This window comes from Euphorbia lathyris, chromosome 7, assembly GCF_963576675.1.
Source record: "Euphorbia lathyris chromosome 7, ddEupLath1.1, whole genome shotgun sequence".
NCBI classification, from domain to species: Eukaryota; Viridiplantae; Streptophyta; class Magnoliopsida; order Malpighiales; family Euphorbiaceae; genus Euphorbia; species Euphorbia lathyris.
Genome location: NC_088916.1, coordinates 62,783,173 through 62,804,284, shown reverse-complemented (window position 1 = coordinate 62,804,284; position 21,112 = coordinate 62,783,173). Strand labels below are relative to the sequence as shown.

Below are 21,112 nucleotides of genomic sequence, written 5' to 3'. Positions count from 1 at the left end.
TTTGAGATTTTTCTAATTTTGCCAAGTCAAGAGGTAAAATATTATTAAATAATAAGTCAAGAGAAAAGACATAACATTTTGGATAAATCGGAATACAAATGTTACCAAATAATAGATCAAGATAACATTTTGGATAAATCACGGGTCTAATAGTGCTTTAAGCCAAGCAAATTTTTCGTGTTGATCTTAGGATAAAGTAAATTTTTTGAGATTGATAAAACAATAATCTGTATATCATTATATTGATGGTATAATTCAGAATATGACATAAATTGAGTTATATACTACAAAATAGGAATTTAACGAATGAATATACATGAATAATAATATTTAGAAGGAAAGCAATTAATAAATTGTGAAGAAACATAACTCTTACATAGAATCCAAGCCATCCATAATATCCAAAATATTTGGGTGTTCCAAGTATTTTCTTGAACCAATCTCCCTAGCCGGAGAGCTTCCTGTGCTCCGGCTCAATGTCTTCACTTTGTCTCTTCTCTTGGAAAATTCCTGACTCTTGCTTATTCCCGGAACCAATCTCCTCCGGCACACCTTCTGTAACAAATCTTTGTCGTCTCGAGATAGTTGAATGCTGTACGTTGTAGTACCGCGGTTGAGTGATAAAAGTTTCTGCATCTTGGTATGGAAAACCAGTCCCTTACGAGTTGGTGAACGGAAAGGCGCTGTTTTCAAGCCATGATCTCTATGCCGTACTAAGTCTATCAAGCGATGAAGTAATGTCACGAGTTCCAGAATGTACATATCAGCCTTCTGTTTATCAGCATGGTATAGTGTCTGCAGGCGGATCAGGTTGTTCTGTGTCGTTGTGTTCTTGCCGAATTCGCTTCTATCATGAAGAAGAAATGCCATCAAGATTCATTCTTAGTATGATGCATATAATGCATCATTAAGCAAGAGAAAAAGAGAGAGAGATGTGAACTAACCCGGTATTAGCCCATTCTCCGACCCACCCGAAACCTTGATGTGCTCTGCAGACAATTGAAAGAACGTTAAGAAAGAAAAAAATTCAGGCTGTGAAGCACACCTTCACTTGACTTGAGCAATGAGATAAAGAAAAATCGAACAAAAGCATCGATAAACCTACTTGTTCGTATTGGTGGCAACAGGTACCAGCCAGTGGAGAGTCTTTTCGATTTCCGCTTTCACTTGAGCTACCGTAAGCTGCAAACAGGCACAGTACAAAAATCTATTCAATCCATGAACATGCTTCGCGTCGAAGAAGAAACATTTTTCATCCAGTTCAATGAAAAAGGGATAGACCGAAACATACCTCTTCCTTATTCTCAAGCATCTGTATTCGGGAACGAAGAGTTGTCTTAACAACAGTTGGTAACCCATGATATAAATTGTCTCTTGTATTCGGAGGCAAGGAGGTGGGACGAGATGCCTAATAACAGAAAAATTTGGGCTTGTAAGAACCCTATGGAAAAACCGTTCTGGCTGAAAAGGAAACAGAAGCAACAGCGAACTTACAATGTTGTCAATCTGGTTGATGACATTAGCATAATGCAGTGCAAGACCAGCTACACCTAACCTTTGCCCATTCTTACCGTGCTCCTCTTTAGCCAATCTAACACCTACAATTTGTCAAAAATTCAAAGAATTTTATCATTTGAAGAACATCTTATCCGCAACTGTTTTATGTCCTTATGGTGCAGAAGCCAAAAATATCAGGATGGAAGATAACAAAATTCATATTCATTGCACGAAAATGCTGAAGTTATCAATTAAATTCATAGAGTTTCCACGCTCATAAATTCGTCATCTTCTGATGTTTTCACGAGAAAATGAAATCGTACCATTGTGTCCAAAGGCATCCAAGATAGCTTGGTGTAAGTAGGTTACAATATCAACAAGCTTCTCCGTGACCTGCAGAGTATAAGCCGAAGTTATAATACCCACTTACAGTTTATTCTTTATTTCTCCATGATTTGAAATACATTCCATTTTACATCATTAGTTATTCAATTTCGACTTCCATCTTCTTTACAGAAGCTTTTTCTCCGTGGCATGGAAGGAAATTAAGCAAAAGTAATAAAGAGAGTATTGCAAGTAACGTAAACGAATTCCAGAAAATGGATGAAAATGAAATGACAAATGCACTCCTGCAAGGAACGGACTACAATCATGTACCTCCTCCAAATTCTTAGACCATAGAGATTTCTTTTTCAAGCTCCTTACAAGCTTTCTTTGTTGTTTTAGCTCACTTAGTAAAATCGTGAGACTCTCTCCTACAATTACAAAGAAAAGGGCTAATTATACCAATAGAATAGATCATAAAATCACATCAGATATAGCTAATCGATTGCAAACATAAAACCTATCACACTCAAGCACGCCTAAAAGATCATAGCAAGAGAGAGAAATTCTCCATGCCTAACCTTTTTTCGGTAGGTGCAAGGACTCTACTTCTTCAAGCTTTTGCTGATAATCTTGTTCAAATCTGTCCAAAGCATGCAATTCGTGATATAACTCCTGCACAAGAAGAAGAACCGAAATTATTATAGCTGCAAACAAATTAAGTTAGAACTTCTCAAGAAGCAAAATATTGTCCAACATTCTTCATCTGCAGAATAAATGTACTGCAAGATGTCTTTGAAGCTCACAGCACGATGGGTTAAAACACTCTTGGTCAATGAAATTTGGGCACAGCTTTACCATGGTCAATAAACTTCATTTTGTGTCTGATAAATAACTCAACTTTGTAATTTATTTCAATAAATTCACTTCGATCCATTTTCATCAAAATTTACACCGGAAAGATTAAGAAGACCGCAATTTTATTGACGAGCTACCAAATCACTTGTAAAAAGAAGTGAGATGTGGTGGACATGTGGCATTTTCCCAAGTATCAGTAAAGTCACTTTGATGGATATCAGTCAAAGCGACTTTATTGAAACAAATTGCAAAGTTTGAGTTATTTTATAGGCACAAAAGAAAGTTTAGTGACTGTGATGAACGCGCAACAATTTTTTAGAATTGGATAATAAAAAATCAAGAAACATGAAGAAAGGATTTTTCTCAAAGAAGAATGCAGCAAACCCATCGAAGGTAAAAGCTTCAAATATAACCCTGCAAAGACATTAGTTATCTATGTGGCGTGATTCTTTTAAACACAAAATACAGCGGAAAACATTGATACCAATACTAGCTTTTGAGTAGATATGAAAATGAACTTACCGAAGTATGCTGGGCCAGGTTAGTTAGCTCTTTCACTGTCATTTCTGTCTCCGCTCTAGGTTGTTTATCATTGGAATATTCTGAATCTAATCTGGAGTATTACAAGCAAGCCAAAACACATCATTTTGATGTTAGCGAGCGAAATAAGGATAAGAAATATAAACCATAAAACTTCTACCTTACTTTGAAAAATATCGATCCAGGTTGTGCCACTGTGGGTCTTTACAATGATCTCCAAACCGAATCACTTCTCCAGCAAAAACATCAAATTCCTCCCTAAAAGATCATAGAAAATAAGGAAAGTTATGTTGAAGCCAAATATGCTACAAATTGAAAAGTAATAAACAAATTCTAATGAGCAGCGACCTTTTGTCAGCTGCAGCAATAATTAGCAGCTCCTTCATATCTGCAGAAACCAATTGCTGTACCCCTTCTGAATGTAATATCTCTTTCTTCAGAAACTGGACATTTTCATCGGAAAGTGACTGAAACAAATTGGCTCCTTTGGCTATTGTATTAGCTACTTCGAAAGCCAATATCGATATTCTGTTCCCTCTGGAAGCCATGCCAGCAACAAAGCCACTCCGGGCATTCAAATTGGACATGCTACTTCCAAGAGTATCTAAAACTTCAACTGCTTTCTCCAGGCCCACTGCACCAGCTTTTCCAATAAACGAACTCTTCTGGTTATCCTACAAGGAAAAACATAACAATGATCAGAAAATGCCAGAACCAAAAGGAAAATAGAAATCTGTATATAGCAGTCCATTAAAAGGTCTCTTGTAGCATCACAATTTAAGATCATCATAGTGATACTTCTAAAACCTCGGATGTTGGTAGAAATTGGTGAAAACTTTGAAAGGTTCCCAGCCTGAACTTAGCTAAATATAAACAGAGTTGTAAATTTTAATGCAACATTTGGCTCTCAAGCTTTTAGCCTTTATGAGTTAACACTAAACACACTCTGTCTCCCTATTTTTACAATATCACGGAGCTTGTGATTCTTTCAAAGAAATTGCCACATTGTCTCTCAAGTTTTTAGCCTTTCAAGTAAACACTAAACACAATTTGTCTCTCTATTTTTTTTTTTTTGCATCCTTATACAATTTCATAGAGCTTGTGATTTTTTCAAAGAAATTGCCACACATCTGTCACAGATCATTATGCCTGTAACCACATTAAAGGCCCCTACAAGCCTTAGATAAGCACAATCACTAATAGCATTTCCACCCTTTTACTCATTTAAGAACAAACTTCCACTCGGCAGCTGGCCGACTCCTTTGAAAACTATGCCAGCATGTGTATTTACATCTGTTTCCGCATATCCTATTTCCTTTTGATATTTACAGAGGAAGACTGGGCAAGATAGCTAATTCTTGCACCAATGGAACTTCAATCATATGCACAGCCTCTTATACAGCAAAGCTCATCAGAAGTGCAGCACCGACAGCAATAAATCCCTCACAATTATGATGACCACAAATGTTTAAACAGCAGGCCAAACTATTCAAGACAGTGATCAAATATATCGAATTCGATGGAGGAGATTTCATCGGAGAGCTTCAGAATCATGATATACACAACATTCATTTAACAATCAACTTCAACCCTAAAACGTCCGAGCCATAGCCCACAAGAGTAACATGACTAGTTTTACAATTTATACTCTATCCTAGCCAATAGAGGATTTGGCAAACCCAAATTCCAGGTCATGTTTCCATAAAAACAATCAGTTAATCACATTGCCCATCCAGTATAATTGAACAAAGAAAGCAAATCCAGTCCAGCAGACAATCATAACCAAAAACAACTAGTAATCAAATTAAAAATACCTTGACACCAGCTCCTCCCCGAGCAGGCGTGGGCTTAAGCTCTCTTGAGAAAGACAAGAAAAGCTCGCCGGAATCATATCTCTCGCGTGTCCTTGTAGTTGTCCTGGTGCCAAAATCTTCCTCCTTAATATTCTTCTTCTCATCCTCTTTATGTTTACTAGAGCTCTTAATTGACTTCAATTTCCCAGAAAACCCAGAATTTTTATCCCCAACTTTAACATGTCTTCTCTTTGTTCCTCCCGAACAAACCCCACCCATTTTTTTTTATAAACCCTTGAAAAAAACCCTACTGAAATTGAATCTTTGGAAAGGGAAACCAATTCCAGATTACAGAGAAAAAGAACAAAATCAGAGAAAAGGTCAGAGTAGTTACAGGGGAATGCAGGTAACGTATATGAATTGAATAATTGAGAGAGAGAGAGAGAGAGACGCGTTTTTAAAAATAGCAGAAATGAAAATGGAAAGGGAGAGAAGGGGGGTTTTTGACTGGAGATTGATGATGGAGAAATCCCAAAGGAAGAAGCAAAGGATTTGATTTGACTATTCTTAAATTAAATTGAATGTAAGGAGATGAATGGAAGGGAAAGGTGGGGAAGGAACAAGTGAAGTCAGCCCATTCCGCCCACTTTCTCTGAGTTTGGTGTTTATTTCTGACTCACTCAAGTCTTACTGCATTTTTTTAATTTCTTTTTTATGAAAAGTCTTACTGCATTTTGTATTTGAGAAAAAATATAAATAAATCACTCTTTCATTTTCAAGCAATTACCGACAGGAATGGCAGGTTATATAGCTTGTATTCTTCTATAATAAGAAGAAATAAAGAATATATATATATATATATCCGGGTCAATATCTGCCATTAATCAAACCCTTGCAGCATCCTTACAAACCTATACGGAGGTTTCTCAAGGAGAGTTAATGTCCTGTCCCATACCGCCATCTGATAGGCCGGTACATTCTCTTTCCTGTATATGAAATTGAACGAGCAAGGATTCGAAATCCGAACTAATACTAAGAATATCATCATACATGAAATTCAATGATGCTGATCAAGGCATCTAATTCAATGCAGATGTAAGGAAAAAGACAGTCACGAACAAGATTCTTCCCTATTGAGGCATCACAATTGATCTTAGTGACGCCTCGCATGGGTGGATGTCAAGTCTTGTAAGGGTCAAGGTTTAAAGCATCGAGGGGACGAATTTGGCTGTAAGCAATACTCAAATGCTAGTCCCTGATAAAATCACGCACATTTGATAGCAGCAGCTTGTCCTCGATACACTCCTCCCCATGCACGAATTTGTTCCTGCGAAACCATATCCACCACATCGGACACACCGTGCACAAAATCCGCCTCCTGAAATCTCTCCAGGCACGTTTGTATCCAGGTGAACATATCCGACACCTCAACCTTGTCAATCCGGAAAGGGAAACTGTAAGAGTATCTTATTTATAATACATTCACTCACACCTTATCAAACTCATTTGACAGCTGTGGCCAGCTAACAATCCCGTGAAAATAGGAGCAAAAAGAGAAATTGTAGTTATAGGTTTTATTCAATTAGTTTTTACTTTACTGCACAAATAGTTAAGCTCTTTCTTTTCTATAAATATGTATAATCCTAATGTTAACTTTAATGAGAAATAATTTTTTACCCATTTCTACTTTTGCTCATGGTATCAGAGCAAACTTAAAAACGATCCTTGCTCTCTGACTTCTCATTTTCTCTGCCTTTTCCATCTCCTACTTTTCCGATCATCTTCCTCTTCGTTTATTTTTCTCATCATTTAACCTAAAATCACCAAATTCTTACTCTTACTCCATCAATGGCAAACTTAGAAGATCATGTTAGCTTTGAGGATGAAGAAGTCTCAAGCGATTCTTCACAAGCCGACTCTGCCACTGGAAAATCTCCGGTGAAACCTCCTGAAACTGCCGATCGTCATACCTACAAACGTACTGGTCGAACTACAGACTCTCTTACTCATAGATCTGGTTCAGATCGGATGGTAAATCATTCTTCTAACTATAAATCCAGAAATAATCGCAATAACACTTACTCTCTGCAACTTCAACTCACTAATTCTGATAATCCTGGACTTAGTTTGGTCACTGTACTCTTAAATGGAAACAACTACCTCTCTTGGAGTAGAGCCATGATTCTAGCTTTATCTTCAAAGGAAAAGTTAGATTTTATACTTTGTGATAATTTTGCACCTTCTTAGTCCTCTTTAGATCTTCCACAATGGAAAAGAGTTGATGCTATGGTAAGGTCATGGATACTGAATTCAATTGCAAGAGATTTAGTGGATGCTTTCATTTTCACCCCTTCTGCACAAGCTCTGTGGATTGAACTTGAACAACGCTTTGGAGAAGCAAATGGACCTCTGTTGTATCAGCTTAAACACGAGATAAGTAACTTTCGTCAAGGAAGTTTGTGTGTTGCGATTTATTTTACAAGATTGAAAAGGCTTCGGGATGAACTAGCATACTTATGCCCTGCTTCAGTTTGTGTTTGTGATGCTTCACACATCTGCACTTGTTCTGCAACTAAAAAGGCACATGATGCTTACAATGCTGATCAACTTGTGCAGTTCTTAATGGGACTGAATGATGATTATGCTCATATTAAACATCAGATATTATTGTTGGATCCTCTTCCAAATATTCACAAGGCATATTCCATGGTTTAGAATGTTGAGAAGCAGAAGGAAGTCCGATCTGATAACTCTAATTTTGAGATTGCTGCTGCCTCTACAGGTTTAAAACCCCATTTTCCTTCAGCTTCTTCAACTACAAAAGGGAAGAAACGTGATTCAGGAAATAAGGCAGATCGTGTTTGCTTTCACTGTGATAAGCCTGGTCATGAGAAGGACACCTGCTTCAAGCTTCATGGATATCCTGATTGGTTCCAGGATTTTAAGAAGAAAAATAAACTCAATCAGCCTAAGGCTAACAATGTATCTGCTCTTTTGGATACACCTCTTGACAATATTGATGAAGATGTTCTCAATGCTTCTGCTACTTTACCTCCTGGTTTTGCTGCCTATGTTCAGAAAGAAATAATGAAGGTCATTAAGAACAAAGGAGCAATAGACTTCAATGATACTTCCTCTTCCCCTATGCTAACCAGTTTTTCTGGTTACGCAGGTATGTCTTCTAACATCTTTGCTGCTCATTCTGAATTTTGTTCTAATTCTAATTTAAAATCTTCATTGGTATCTACTTGCTGGATTATTGATATTGGAGCGACGTCTCACATGTGTGCTGACCTCAATTTTTTTACTAAATTTACACATGTCTCTTCTATTCATCGGGTTCAATTACCGGATGGAAGTTACGAGTTAGTAAAACATGTTGGTTCTATACTTTTGGGTCCTAAACTGCTTATCAATGATGTTTTACATATTCCAACTTTTAAACATAATCTCCTATCAGTAGGAAAACTAATACATGATACTAAATTGACTATCACAATTCTCCCTAATGTGTGTTTAATACAGGTCCAGTAGTCTAATGCACTTGTTGCGGTTGGGTTCTTTCATGAAGGATTATACTATCTTACTACATCTTCATTTCTACCACATGTCTTACAACAATATGAATGTGACAAGTTCATTTTAGATTCAAGTAATTTTGTACCCAGTGTTGTTGCTGATCCTATATGGCATTTTAGACTAGGCCATGCTTCTGTTTCCAAGCTACAACATATACCTTCTGTCAATTTTAATTCCAATAAAATTGCTTGTGATGTTTGTCCTATGGCTAAACAACATAGGCTTCCTTTTTCCTCGAAAACAATAAATACTACGAATAAGTTTCAATTGATTCATATTGACCTTTGGGGTCCATATAAAATCACCTCCTTTACCGGTGCCAAATATTTTCTTTCTATTGTTGACGATTTTACACGTACAACTTGGACAATTTTATTACGTACTAAGGATCAAGCTCCACAAGCCCTACAAGTTTTTCTTGTTATGGTCGAAAATCAATTTTCAACCCGTGTTAAACATATCCGATCCGATCATGGCACCGAATTTATAAATCATACTTGTCAACATTTATTTCAAACTAAAGGTATCCTTCATGAAAAATCATGTGTCTACACGCCTCAACAAAATGGCGTTGTAGAACGTAAACACAAACATTTATTGGAAATTACGAGAGCTTTGTTATTTCAAGCTAAATTACCCAAAGAATTTTGGGGGGAGGCATTGTTGACTGCCACTTATTTGATAAATATTCTACCATCTATTGTCTTGAATTGGGATACTCCTTATTTTAGACTCTATTCCAAACTACCCGATTATAATTTTTTACGGGTTTTTGGTTGTAAATGCTATTTTTCCAACTTAAAACCTACATGTGATAAACTTGATCCACGGGCTATTCAAGGAATTTTTGTTGGATACGTCACCGATCATAAGGCATATAAAATTTACGATCCTTCTACGGGTCAATTTCATATAACCCGAGATGTAATTTTTTGTGAAAATATATTTCCCTTTGCATCATCATCTCAAAATATTCATTCATCCAATTCACATTTTCCTTTGATAAATATTTCCTCCACCTCTCTTCCTACTTTCTCCTATCCCTCACCTACACCTTCTGTTACTTTTTCTAGTCCACCATCACCTATCACATTCTCTAATAATGGACTTCCTACACCTATTATCTCAAATTCTAATCCTTCTCCTAACTTTTCGAGTTCCCATGATTTAACTAGTCCATCACCTAGCCTAACATCTACCTTATCTACCCCTCTTCCCCATAATGAACCTAGTTCTTCACATGGTTCTCCTCTACTTCTCCCTTCATCATCACATTCTTCTCCTTTAAATACCATTGTTTCTCCTTCCCCACATATCTCTCCTCCTCCTATTCCCTATACTAAGAGTGGCAGACTTATTAAGCCTCCTATTTGGCTAAATGATTTTGTAGCTCATATCACTTTTGCTCCTGCCTCTTTTTTCCCTTCTCCATATTCTATCCCAACATTACCTCCTTTTAGTCCTAATCATACTACTTTTCTTACAAAAGTTGATGCTTCTGTTGAACCCACAACCTATGCCCAAGCCAGTAAATTTCCCCAATGGGTTTCTGCCATGGAGGAAGAACTTAAAGCATTAGAAGCTAATGACACTTGGGGAATTACTTCTCTTCCCAAGGGTAAGAAATCTATTTCTACCCGATGATTTTTTCGCATCAAACATAAACCTGGCGGCTCTGTTGATCGTTATAAAGCACGGCTTGTTGCCCGTGGTTATCATCAAATACAAGGTATCGATTATGTCGAGAGTTTCTCTCCCGTGGCAAAAGTTGTTACTGTTCGATTATTATTTGCCATTTCTGCTGCCAAGGCTTGGCCAAATCATCAAATCGATATCAATAATGCTTATCTTCATGGTTTTGTGGATGAAGATATTTACCTACAACCCCCTCAAGGGTATTTTAAAGTTCCTTCCGGCCAAGTTTGTAAGCTTCGCAAGTCCTTATATGGCCTCAAACAAGCGGGACGTCAATGGAACAAAGAGTTTACGTCACAGATCGTTGCCTATGGCTTCGTTCAAGCTGCTTCCGATCATTGTTTATTTACCTTCACCCATAATAATATTTTTCTTGTCCTCATTGTTTATGTGGACGATGTCCTAATTACGGGTAACTCCGAAACCTCCATCGCTCGTTTTAAGACTCACCTCCATACTCTTTTTACTATCAAGGACTTTGGTCCGGCAAAATATTTTCTTGGCATCGAAATTGCTAGAGATGTGGATGGCATTTTCTTATCTCAACGTAAATACGTTGTTGATTTAATATCTGATGCCGACCTCACCACTACTTCCTCTACCTCTTGTCCTATGCGTCCGGACGTCGATTTAGATCTTTCTAGTGGTACTCTTTTTTCTGCTCCTGATCTTTATCGTCGTTTCGTTGGACGTCTGCTTTACTTTAATTTCACTCGACCGGATATTGGGTTTGCCGTTCAACAACTTAGTCAATTCATGCATAACCCATGTTCTCATCATATGGATTTCGTCATCCATCTCATTCGGTATCTTAAAGGTACCATCCATTATAGTTTATACTACAGTTCCACAAATGACTTTCGCCTTAAAGGATTTTGTGATGCTGACAGGGGTCGTTGCAAACAAACTCGTCGTTCCGTTAGTGGCTATTGCATTTTTTGGGTGACTCCCTTATCTCTTGGAAGGCTAAAAAACAAACTACAATTAGTCGATCTTCCGCTGAAGCTAAATACCGGAGCATGGCGAGTACTTGTTGCAAACTCAAATGGATTTCTTATTTATTACATGTCTTTCACATCCCTCTTTCCTTACCCATCACCCTCTTTTGTGACAATGAGGCTGCCATTCACATTGCCTCCAACCCGGTATTTCACGAACATACGAAACATCTTGACATTGATTGCCATATCGTTCGTGATCATGTTACCATGGGTTTTCTAACCACTCCTCATATTTCTACCAAACTCCAACTTGCGGATTTGTTCACTAAACCGTTATCCGCTCCTCACCTTAACATTTTTTTGTCCAAAATGGGACTTGTTGCTTCTTCGTCTCCATCTTGAGAGGGGGGTGTAAGAGTATCTTATTTATAATACATTCACTCACACCTTATCAAACCCATTTGACAGCTGTGGCCAGCTAACAATCCCGTGAAAATAGGAGCAAAAAGAGGAATTATAGTTATAGGTTTTATTCAATTAGTTTTTACTTTACTGCACAAATAGTTAAGCTCTTTCTTTTCTATAAATATGTATAATCCTAATGTTAACTTTAATGAGAAATAATTTTTTACCCATTTCTACTTTTGCTCAGAAACTGAAAGGTTTTGATAGCATGCATTCCATCTTCAATTGGCGCATGACATTTTTTACATGCAATCGAAACCTGAGCCCCTCACCTCGCAATCGCCTCATTTGTTGGCAAGACATTTTTAGTTAGTTTCCATTACAAAATGCCGGATTTTCAAAGGGACCTTTAGAGCCTAGATTTTTTTTCCACAGAAACTTGCTAGTCGAACTCGAAGACAAAGCTCTGCCTTTAATACTGTCATGGACCTGTTCGGCAAGATAATAGGCAGATTTTATTGTAAACATACATGTTTGTGTTAGACGCCAGTATCGTGCATCCATCGGGCGACGTAGACTCAAATGAATTTTCTTTATTTCTTTTCGTTCCGCCAACACGAAATGTCTAGATAGAAGCTCATTGTTCCATTCACAACTGTTTGACCTAATTAGCTCGCATACTCGAGTCGGCTCTGTTGTTTGCAAGTTCATAAGCGGTCTTTTAGCGTTCAATCCCGGCATCCATCTGTCTTCCCAGATTTTAATTTTAGAGCCGTCTCCGACCCTCCACATCAGACCCTACCGCACTAGATCCTGAGCCACCCGCACTCTATGTCATAATAAGCTCAGCTTATGATAGTGAGGAGCTTCCAGAAAGGAGACTATGGGAAATATTGTGCTTTCAATACGTGAGCACATAATGATTTCGGATATTGCAGGAGCCGCCAACACTGCTTTGTAACTAGCGCCAAGTTAAAGAATTTTAGCCATTGGAAACCCAACCCGCCTTCTTCCTTTGAGTGGCACATTGCTTCCCATGAAAGCCAATATAAGGGTTGTTTTCCTTCGTTATCGCCCCATAAAAAATGGCTGATCAATCGTTGAATGTCCATACAAAATGAATCAGGGAGAAGGAAACATGACATTAAATATTGGGGAATAGCCTGGATCACTGTTTTGATTAGAATCTCCTTTCCACCAACTGAAAGAAGTCGTTCTTTCCATCTTGCAAGCCGACGTGCTATTCGTTCGAATCTTGACAACCCCATTTATTGAGGTCCATATAGTTATTTATTTTTATTTTTTATACATGAATTAGTTTCATCTTTTTATCGTTATACTTATATATTTTTACTTTTTCCGTCAAAAGATATTTTTGATCAAATTTTACTTTTTCCGTGTTGGTCTTTTTACTTATTTATTTAAATTTTTGTCACTAAAATAATTTCACTTTTGATTTTTTTACTTTCATTTTTTTTGCTTGAAAAATAATTTTGATCAAATTTTGTATTTTACCATATTATTTAGTTTTTTTAAAAGACCATATTATTTAGTTTTAATATTTTTTTAATTATTTTTAAATGATTATTTTCTTTTTAAAATATCATATTTATGCATTTTTTATTAATTTATATCAGTTTCTTTTGTTTCAATATCTTTTGATTTTAATAGTTAAAATAATTGATTTTAATTCATATTTTACATGTGATTAATTTATTAATACAACTAAAAAAAGAGTATAGCTCAATTATAGTACACTTTTAAAATTAGAGGTGAGAGATTATGTGTTTAAAATCATTCTTTTAAAAAAAACCATAATTTTTTTTATTAATGCAAAATATGTAAAAGTTGTTACTAAAACTAATCCACAACTCTGTTTTATTATATCATTTGAATCAAATAATCACAAAAGGAATTAGAGCATCCCCAACATCCTCTTAAATTGGCTCTTAAGTTAAAATTTAAGGAAGGAGAATAAAAAAATCAACTCCAATAGCCTCTTAGTGGCTCCTCAAATCACTAAGAGCCTCAACATTCTCTCTATTAATAGAGAGTCTCTTTCCACCTCTTAGTGCCTCCTAACTTCATTTTTTATTAATAATTTATTATTGATGAGTCTCTCTCCTCACACTATTGGTAATATAACAATAAATAATAATCTTAATAATAAAATAATAGATAAAGAGTGAATATAAGGAGCATTGTTAAAGATAATATATCTTAGCCACTCTTAAATTACTAAGAGTCAATTATTTATATTATTTTTAGAGAGTGCACTAAGAGTCTCTTGGAGATGCTTTTAGAAATACATCATTATCTTCCTGAAATCGAAACAAACAGAAAAAAGAATGCAATGTCATTTTATTAATTTCTCATTGTTTCTTTTTTTTCTAATGCAATTCTATTACCTATTGATTCGGAATATTACTTTCAGGCCCAAGAGGCCCAATGGACCCCGACCAGCGAAAGGGCCAGGGTAACAGAAGGCCCACAGGCCCAAGGCAATTCACTATAAATATACCAATGAAGGAAGAAAACGGGATCGGGTAACTATTTTCTACCTTACTCTCCTTTGATTAGAATATCCTCTCGAACTACTAACTGTCTTGACCGTCGGAGTTTCCGCAGGGACCGTTCCCCGCGCAGAGACGACCCCCGAAGAAGCCAGACCTTCCCGACGAGGATCCAGATCACTATTCCGCATTCCCTGATTATTTGGTGCGGTGAAGGTGGACTACAAGTGACCTCAGAACTTCAAACAAGATGCAAACCCCAACCGATTCCGTCCTGACGCTAGCGCCGGAAGTAGGAGCAACTAGCTCCATGACTAACATCGAGCGTTCCGCTCCGACGATTCCAATCTCCCCTAGAAACATGGGACCACTGATGGAGGAGGTGAGCCCCGAAGAAGAAGAAACTCACAATACCGCACAGCTCCTCAGTGCGATAAAAGGTTTTCAGACCACACAGGCTATTCATACGGCGGCTCAAATGAAGATCATAGATCAACAGAGAAGCTTGCAGGAGGAGAACTCCAAAATCTGGCAATACCTTAAAGAAGCAGCGGAAATGCAAAGAGAGGGGGGGCTGCCGGGAGAGCCCTCAGGACCCGGAGTCCTCGCTGGGAGAAGCGCCGGAGCTGCCACGGCCGGAGAAAGCGGTGCGCGGCGCGACGAGGCAGCGGCTGCGAGTAGTGAAGATATGTTGGAGCTGAAGATCCAGCGTTTTCTAAACAAGAGGGCCCTCGGGGCGTAATGGGAAGAAGCATCACCTCTAGTAAAACACCTCTAGTGCAAAGGATCATCGAGACGAGGTTCCCACGAGACTGGAAGGCTCCACGGCTATCACAGTATTCGGGAACCGAGGACCCGAACGATCACGTGGCATCTTTCATGAGTACCATCAACTTGTACTCGAAAGACGAGGACATCATGTGCAAAGTTTTTCCGACCACGTGGTATCGAGGACTCACTCCGAAATCAATTGACTCATTCGATCTCCTAAAGGACCTTTTCCTCTCCCGTTTCGCCGCGGCAGCAAAGGTAAGGAAGATCAGCTCGGACCTCAATGGGCTCAAATAGCGAACAACTGAGCCACTGTGCAACTTTCTTTCTAGGTTTCATCATATGGCCTCTCAAGTAAAAGGCATCAACCTCAAAGTGGCTCATGATGCCTTGGCAAAAGGGACCTCGTGTGAACCCCCGAAGCAGAAGTGCTTCAGAAAAATACTGCGATCCTTCGAAGAGCTCATGACCATGGCACAAACCTTCGTCCGATATGACGACTGCGACTGGCCCGCAGGGTACGAAGAGTCAGAAAGAGATAAGGCCAGAGGCGAAACACTCAAACAGGAAAAGAGCAGGCCGACCGCAGAGGCACGTGACGAAGGCCGGGCGCACAAGGAGGCCCCGATGCCTTTCCCAGCTCGAGTCGAGCGAGCTAACATTGAGCGAAGAGGGGACCGATCTCGCGGGAAGGAGGTGCATTATGCTGCTCAGAGCCAGCCTCGCCGATTGGCGCACCTGGCTCAGCCGGTCAATAAAGGCAAAGCCCGTGTAGAAAAGGAGTACTGCAAGTACCACAAATCCTCCGGGCACTCCACGGAGAACTGCTACCAACTCTAGAAAGAGATTGAGCGGATAACTGAGCAAGGCGCGCCACCAAAAGCAGTTAGGCAGAGGGAGCAGAGCCTGAAGCAGCGGGATGCCGGCCGAGCAGATGAACCAAAGCGACCTAGGTACCACGGGAAGATTCACATCATAAGGGAGGGAGCTCCGGCACTCTACACGCCTCCGGAGGGCTCCCGAAAGAGAAAAGCAGTTGATCAAACCCTGACGTTGCAGCCACCGCTCCGGACCAGCCATTCGGAGGCACTTATGGTCACCATTAACATCGCCGGCTTTAAAACGCATCGAGTGCTGGTGGATACAGGTAGCTCGGTGAACTTGCTCACCTGGAAGGCACTCCGCGCAATGAGGAATGCTCACACAGCCCTTCGAGCCGGGACTTTCCCCCTGGTTGGCCTGTCGGAAATCGAAGTCCCAATGAAGGGAGTCATCTCCCTATCAATAGTCTTTGCCGAAAGCGATGAGGAAGTAGAGGACACTGTAGAATGGGTGGTCATTGATATCCCCTTGGCCTACAATGCCATCATCGGAAGACCTCTGCTGGCTAACCTGAAGGCCACGGTTGATATCTCCGAATTATGCTTGACTTTGCCGATCCAGCATGGCAGAATCACCATCCAAGGAGATCGCATCTTGGCCAAAAGATTGCAGTGGGAGGCTACTCAACCTCGGACATCGCTTTACCTGGAAGACGGTCTGATGGACATGAGGGGATACAATCCCATACCTATTGAATCGGTCAGCGACTGTGCCATCGCGGACACCAAGACAGTGAAAATGGGGACCAAGCTCACGCCCCATTTGGCCGACGAGATCAAGGCTGTTCTATCAGAGCATTCAGACATGTTCGCTTGATGCACCGAGGATATCACGGCAGTCTCACCCAAGCAAGCAATGCACAGACTGAGCATCGACCCCTCCGTGGAGCCCCTGAAGCAGAAGATGAGAGTGCAAGCAAAGGACAAACAAGCTGCAGTCAAGGAAGAGATCGAGAAGCTACTAGCTGTTGTTAGATGAGGTGTCGCGGCCTAATCTCCCGGGCGGATCGGGGGGTGGACACCTCATGGCGACGTTAGCGGTGATTGGCACCGAAAGCAACCAATCGTGGAATCAAGCTGCTCGGCAGGACCGGAGCTCGGAGTATGGAAGAGTCGCCACCCACGAATGGGAAAATGAACACCGATCCCTTGCGGGAGACCGGTGAGGGTTCGGGAAACTTAGGTACGAGCCGAGAAGGCTAGCTCCTTTCTGGAGAAAGGCTACTAGGCACCCCGACATCGCCCGGTTATGAACCACCGGCCTCCTACTCAGCGTGTTAGGCGATAACGGACTAATCGCATATCTCTTTAAGTTTAAAATTCATTTGAAACCTTTTCTTTCTCGTTTTGAAAACCGTTTTGAGCATATATTATTGAAAGCCATTTTGGTAAAGAATCACCCATTTTGCATAAATTTAAAATACATAGGAGAGAGAGGGGGAGAAGAAAGAATTGATTTATTCACGGTGTGATTTTATGCCTTAGTTTGTACACTAGTTCTAAGCTAAACTCATTCCCCAAAACGAGTTTATTTACATGGTTCGTACCTTAATCGCCGTTGGAACGATTTAGGTACGTTTCAAAACCCCGTTTAATGACATTCACTCGAATCGCCGTTGGAACGACTCGAGCGTTTGAGAAATGTTGAGATAAATCTTTTAACAGGAAAACGTGATTAAGCATACAAGTCAATTTATTTTGTTCAAAAACCATTTAGGAAAACGATTCAAAAACTCTATTATTTACAATTAAAAGCAATTTTAATTACAAGGTTCGCTTAATCCGTCGTTGGAACGAATTAAGGTTTTAAAACGTGATGTTTTAAGAAATGGTTTAAAAATGTCAAGAAAACGTTATTTACACTTAGGAATGTCTAGAAAACTTTACGTTTAAATAAGCAAATTAAACTCTCTTTTTGTGATTTTATTTTCCCCTTTACTCACTCAATTGAACCTATCTTGAACATTATCATAATTACAACAACAAATGAACCAAACCAAAATTCATCAATTGAAAACTAATTTAAAACATATGTCCCCAAATGCCAAAAGGGTAAGGAAATGAGCATATACATATATATGTATATATATTTAAAAATAACGATATATATACAATTTAGAAAACTAAGTAAAGAATACCACCTAATATAGCTAAGTATATATATAATGATGAAAATAAAAGATATTAAGTATAATACACTTTTACCCTACTTAAAAAAACATGTAAAACAATGAACAAAGTTCATTAAGAATAAGAAAATAAACCTTATATCCCAAAATAACTATTATAATAAATATATAGGAAATAACTCTCCCCAAATATACATTAAACATCAAAATAATACCTAATTATCCTCAAAACATCTACTAATTAATTACCCCAAAATGCCCAAGTAAATAACTCTCTAAAATAATACCCAATATAGTTTAAATGAATTAAAAAGAAAATACATACATATAATTTTATTAAATCAAATTGATGAAAGAAAAGATATATAAACACATTAAATAAACATATGTACAAAGTATTTAAAAATAGCTTGAAAGTATATATTTCATAAATACACACATATATATAAAGGACCAAAAGCCTAAAAGTTAAGAAGGAGGGATCAAAACAGCATTTTTTACATTTCAGTAGATTTACCGACGGAAAATCCGTAGGTAAACAGCAATCAGTGACAGAAAAAGAAGAATTACAGAAGCAGTCCACAACTTTCCAGATTTGTTCAAAGGCTTAAAATTAGATCTACTCTATCGTTTTGGAACTCCAAACTACAAAAAAATGGATCATAGTCTATAACGGAGATTCCTAAAACGATGTTTTTTCATTTAAAACGTTATTTAGAAAATTTTTGAAAACTTATAATTACAACGTTTTTAATACCCGAACTACCTTTGAATCGGATCACGGTTCGTATTGGGATATTAAAACGAGGTTTTTTATTTTAAAACAAAACCGAACGTTTATCTAATACGAGACGAAAATTAAATAAATGCGAAAAAATAAATAAAACGTGATAAATAAATAAATAACTAAATAAATAAAATTATCACATAAAAATAAATAAATAAAAGAAATAAAATGAAATCAGTCTAGTCATCGGATAATACCTCAAGTTCGGTATCTGACTGTCGAAGTCGGTCGATTCCACGAGTTGTGATTTTCCGGTGTTTTTTATGTTTTTGATAAAATATTTAACTTTTTAGAGATTTTCAATTTTGAGGAAAAAAAATATTTTCTCCCAAAAAAATCAACTTTCTCTCTCTAGAAAATGTTCTAGTGTGAGAAGCTCTCCAAAATCCCCCCTCCAAATGCATGGGGATCCGTGCCTTATATAGGCAACGGATCCCCCGAAACTTTGGGCGACGCCCGAAGAAAATTTGGCGTCGCCCAAAGCCGGTTGGGCGAACGCCCAACTTTCGTTGGGCGAACGCCCAACATGGTTGGGCGAACGCCCAACTATTGTTGGGCGTACGCCCAACTTCAGTTGGGCGCGCGCCCAACCAGCGTTGGGTGCGCGCGCCCAACCAGCGTTGGGTGCGCGCGCCCAACTGACGTTGGGCGTTCGCCCAACGGTCGTTGGGCATCTGCCCAACGTCGCTGGGCGCTCGCCCAGCGGCTGCCGGACGCGTTCGCCCAGCGGCCATCGGGCGTGCGCCACGCGCCCCACGGTCATCGAGCGCGCGCTCCGCGCTGCCGGGCGTGCGCGCCCAACCGACGTCGAGCGTGCGCCCCGCGCTGCCTGGCGTGCGTCCAACTGTCGTCAGACACGCATCGACTGCCGCTAGGCGCTCGCACCACGTCGCTGAGCACTCGCGAGCCATCCACTTGACGACCGCGACTCACATTAACTTTTCTTGGGGGAGTGGTACTCCGGTTCCCTTCTCCTTTGATACGATGCGTCCACGGGTTGACCGTGCCAGGTTGGCTGCTTTGATCGGGCCGGGAGTTTACACGGGTGTCAAATCCACCCCGGCGAAGTTCATCACTACCTCGAGGCTTTTGAGTCGTAGGGACTTTTGTGGGACCGACGACACTGATCTGGCTGTCCTCAGCTTCCTGGTGTATGCTTTAGGCAAGATGATCTTCCGCACCAAGAGCGGGACGATACATGCGGGTCTTATTCAGGCCTTCATTGATTTGGACGCGGTGGCGTCTTACGATTGGGCAAGAGCGGGTCTAGCTTACCTGTACAAGTTTTTGGATCTGACTTGCCGGAAGCGCAAGGGCTTCGGCGGTTACACTTTTGCTCTTCTGGTACGTGGTTCATCCTTAACTTGCCCCTTTTATCTTCTTCGCGTCTTCTGTTCATAACCTTTGTTTTTACAAGCAGGTTTGGGCCTACGAGAGGCGGATTCTTCCCAGCGAGCGTCGGCGCAGGCCACGGGTAGTGAAGCCCCCACTTATGGCTCGGTGGAGCGAGTTTGGTCTAGGTACCGGGGAGAGGCAGACGGTGGCGTAGCTCCTAGATTGGATTGATTCACGGACCTTGGGGCAGGTAAATATCTTCTAATCGCGCTAGATTTTTGTTTGATCAGACCTAACTTTTTCTTTGTGCTTTCAGATTAGATTCAGGTGGGACGACCTTGACTTCGGTCCCGATTACGCTTACGTCACCCTGATCCAGGAGCAGCAGAGCGTGCTTATCGGCCCTTGCGTGCGGGCATGGTACTTGGGCGACCGGGGCATCACCGGGGTTAGTGCTTCGCATTGGACACCAGGTGAGATCCCCGTCTCCATGTTTGCGGTGCGGACTATGCCCTTATCGGTCATTCGTCGGGATTTGACTCGCCGCTTTGCTGGTAGAGATGTATGGGTTCATACCGGTGGTCGTGTTCCCTATTTATCGACATTATTGAGCGTGAGGGATGCCCCAGTGGTGGCGATGGAGGTGGACCCCGTGGCGGACGTGTTTTCGGGGGAGGCTGTCGCTGTCGTCTTTGGTCAGGAGGCGGTTCCGGTGAGTGGTTCGGCCTATTTATTTTTATTTACGAGATGGTTAGGGGTGTTTATTGTGTCTCTACTTGCAGGAGGGTTCCTGGAGGAGTGCCCACACGTCAGACTTCTTCGATAGTGCCCGAGCTCAGACGTCTGCGAGCGAGCCGCCTATTATATCGGCGAGTCCTCCGGCGCCGCCCGACCGGAGAGGTCCCCTTTGGGCGTACCCATCCTTGACTTTGGGAGGGATTTCGCGACAGTTTGCTATGACCAGTCCGGAGTGGCTTATGCCGGTGTCGAGATGGCCCCTCCTGCCTTTACGTCGAGGATACCGTTTGATCCCTCAGACGCTCTCTAGACTTCGAGGGAGACGT

General features: G+C 40.2%; 1 protein-coding gene across 1 annotated transcript; it reads right to left on the bottom strand.

Annotated features, from left to right (window-relative positions):
* Window positions 1-217: 217 nt before the first annotated feature.
* Window positions 218-5,686, bottom strand: LOC136235702 (protein PSK SIMULATOR 2-like). The gene is made up of 12 exons (XM_066025594.1): window positions 5,034-5,686; window positions 3,568-3,893; window positions 3,385-3,477; window positions 3,202-3,292; window positions 2,403-2,496; window positions 2,155-2,252; window positions 1,821-1,890; window positions 1,495-1,598; window positions 1,292-1,408; window positions 1,106-1,182; window positions 945-989; window positions 218-847 (listed from the first exon to the last, which is right to left on the bottom strand). Exons 1-12 carry the CDS (start codon window positions 5,289-5,291, stop codon window positions 373-375), a joined length of 1,848 nt encoding a protein of 615 aa, XP_065881666.1. The 5' UTR covers window positions 5,292-5,686; the 3' UTR covers window positions 218-372.
* Window positions 5,687-21,112: the final 15,426 nt, after the last annotated feature.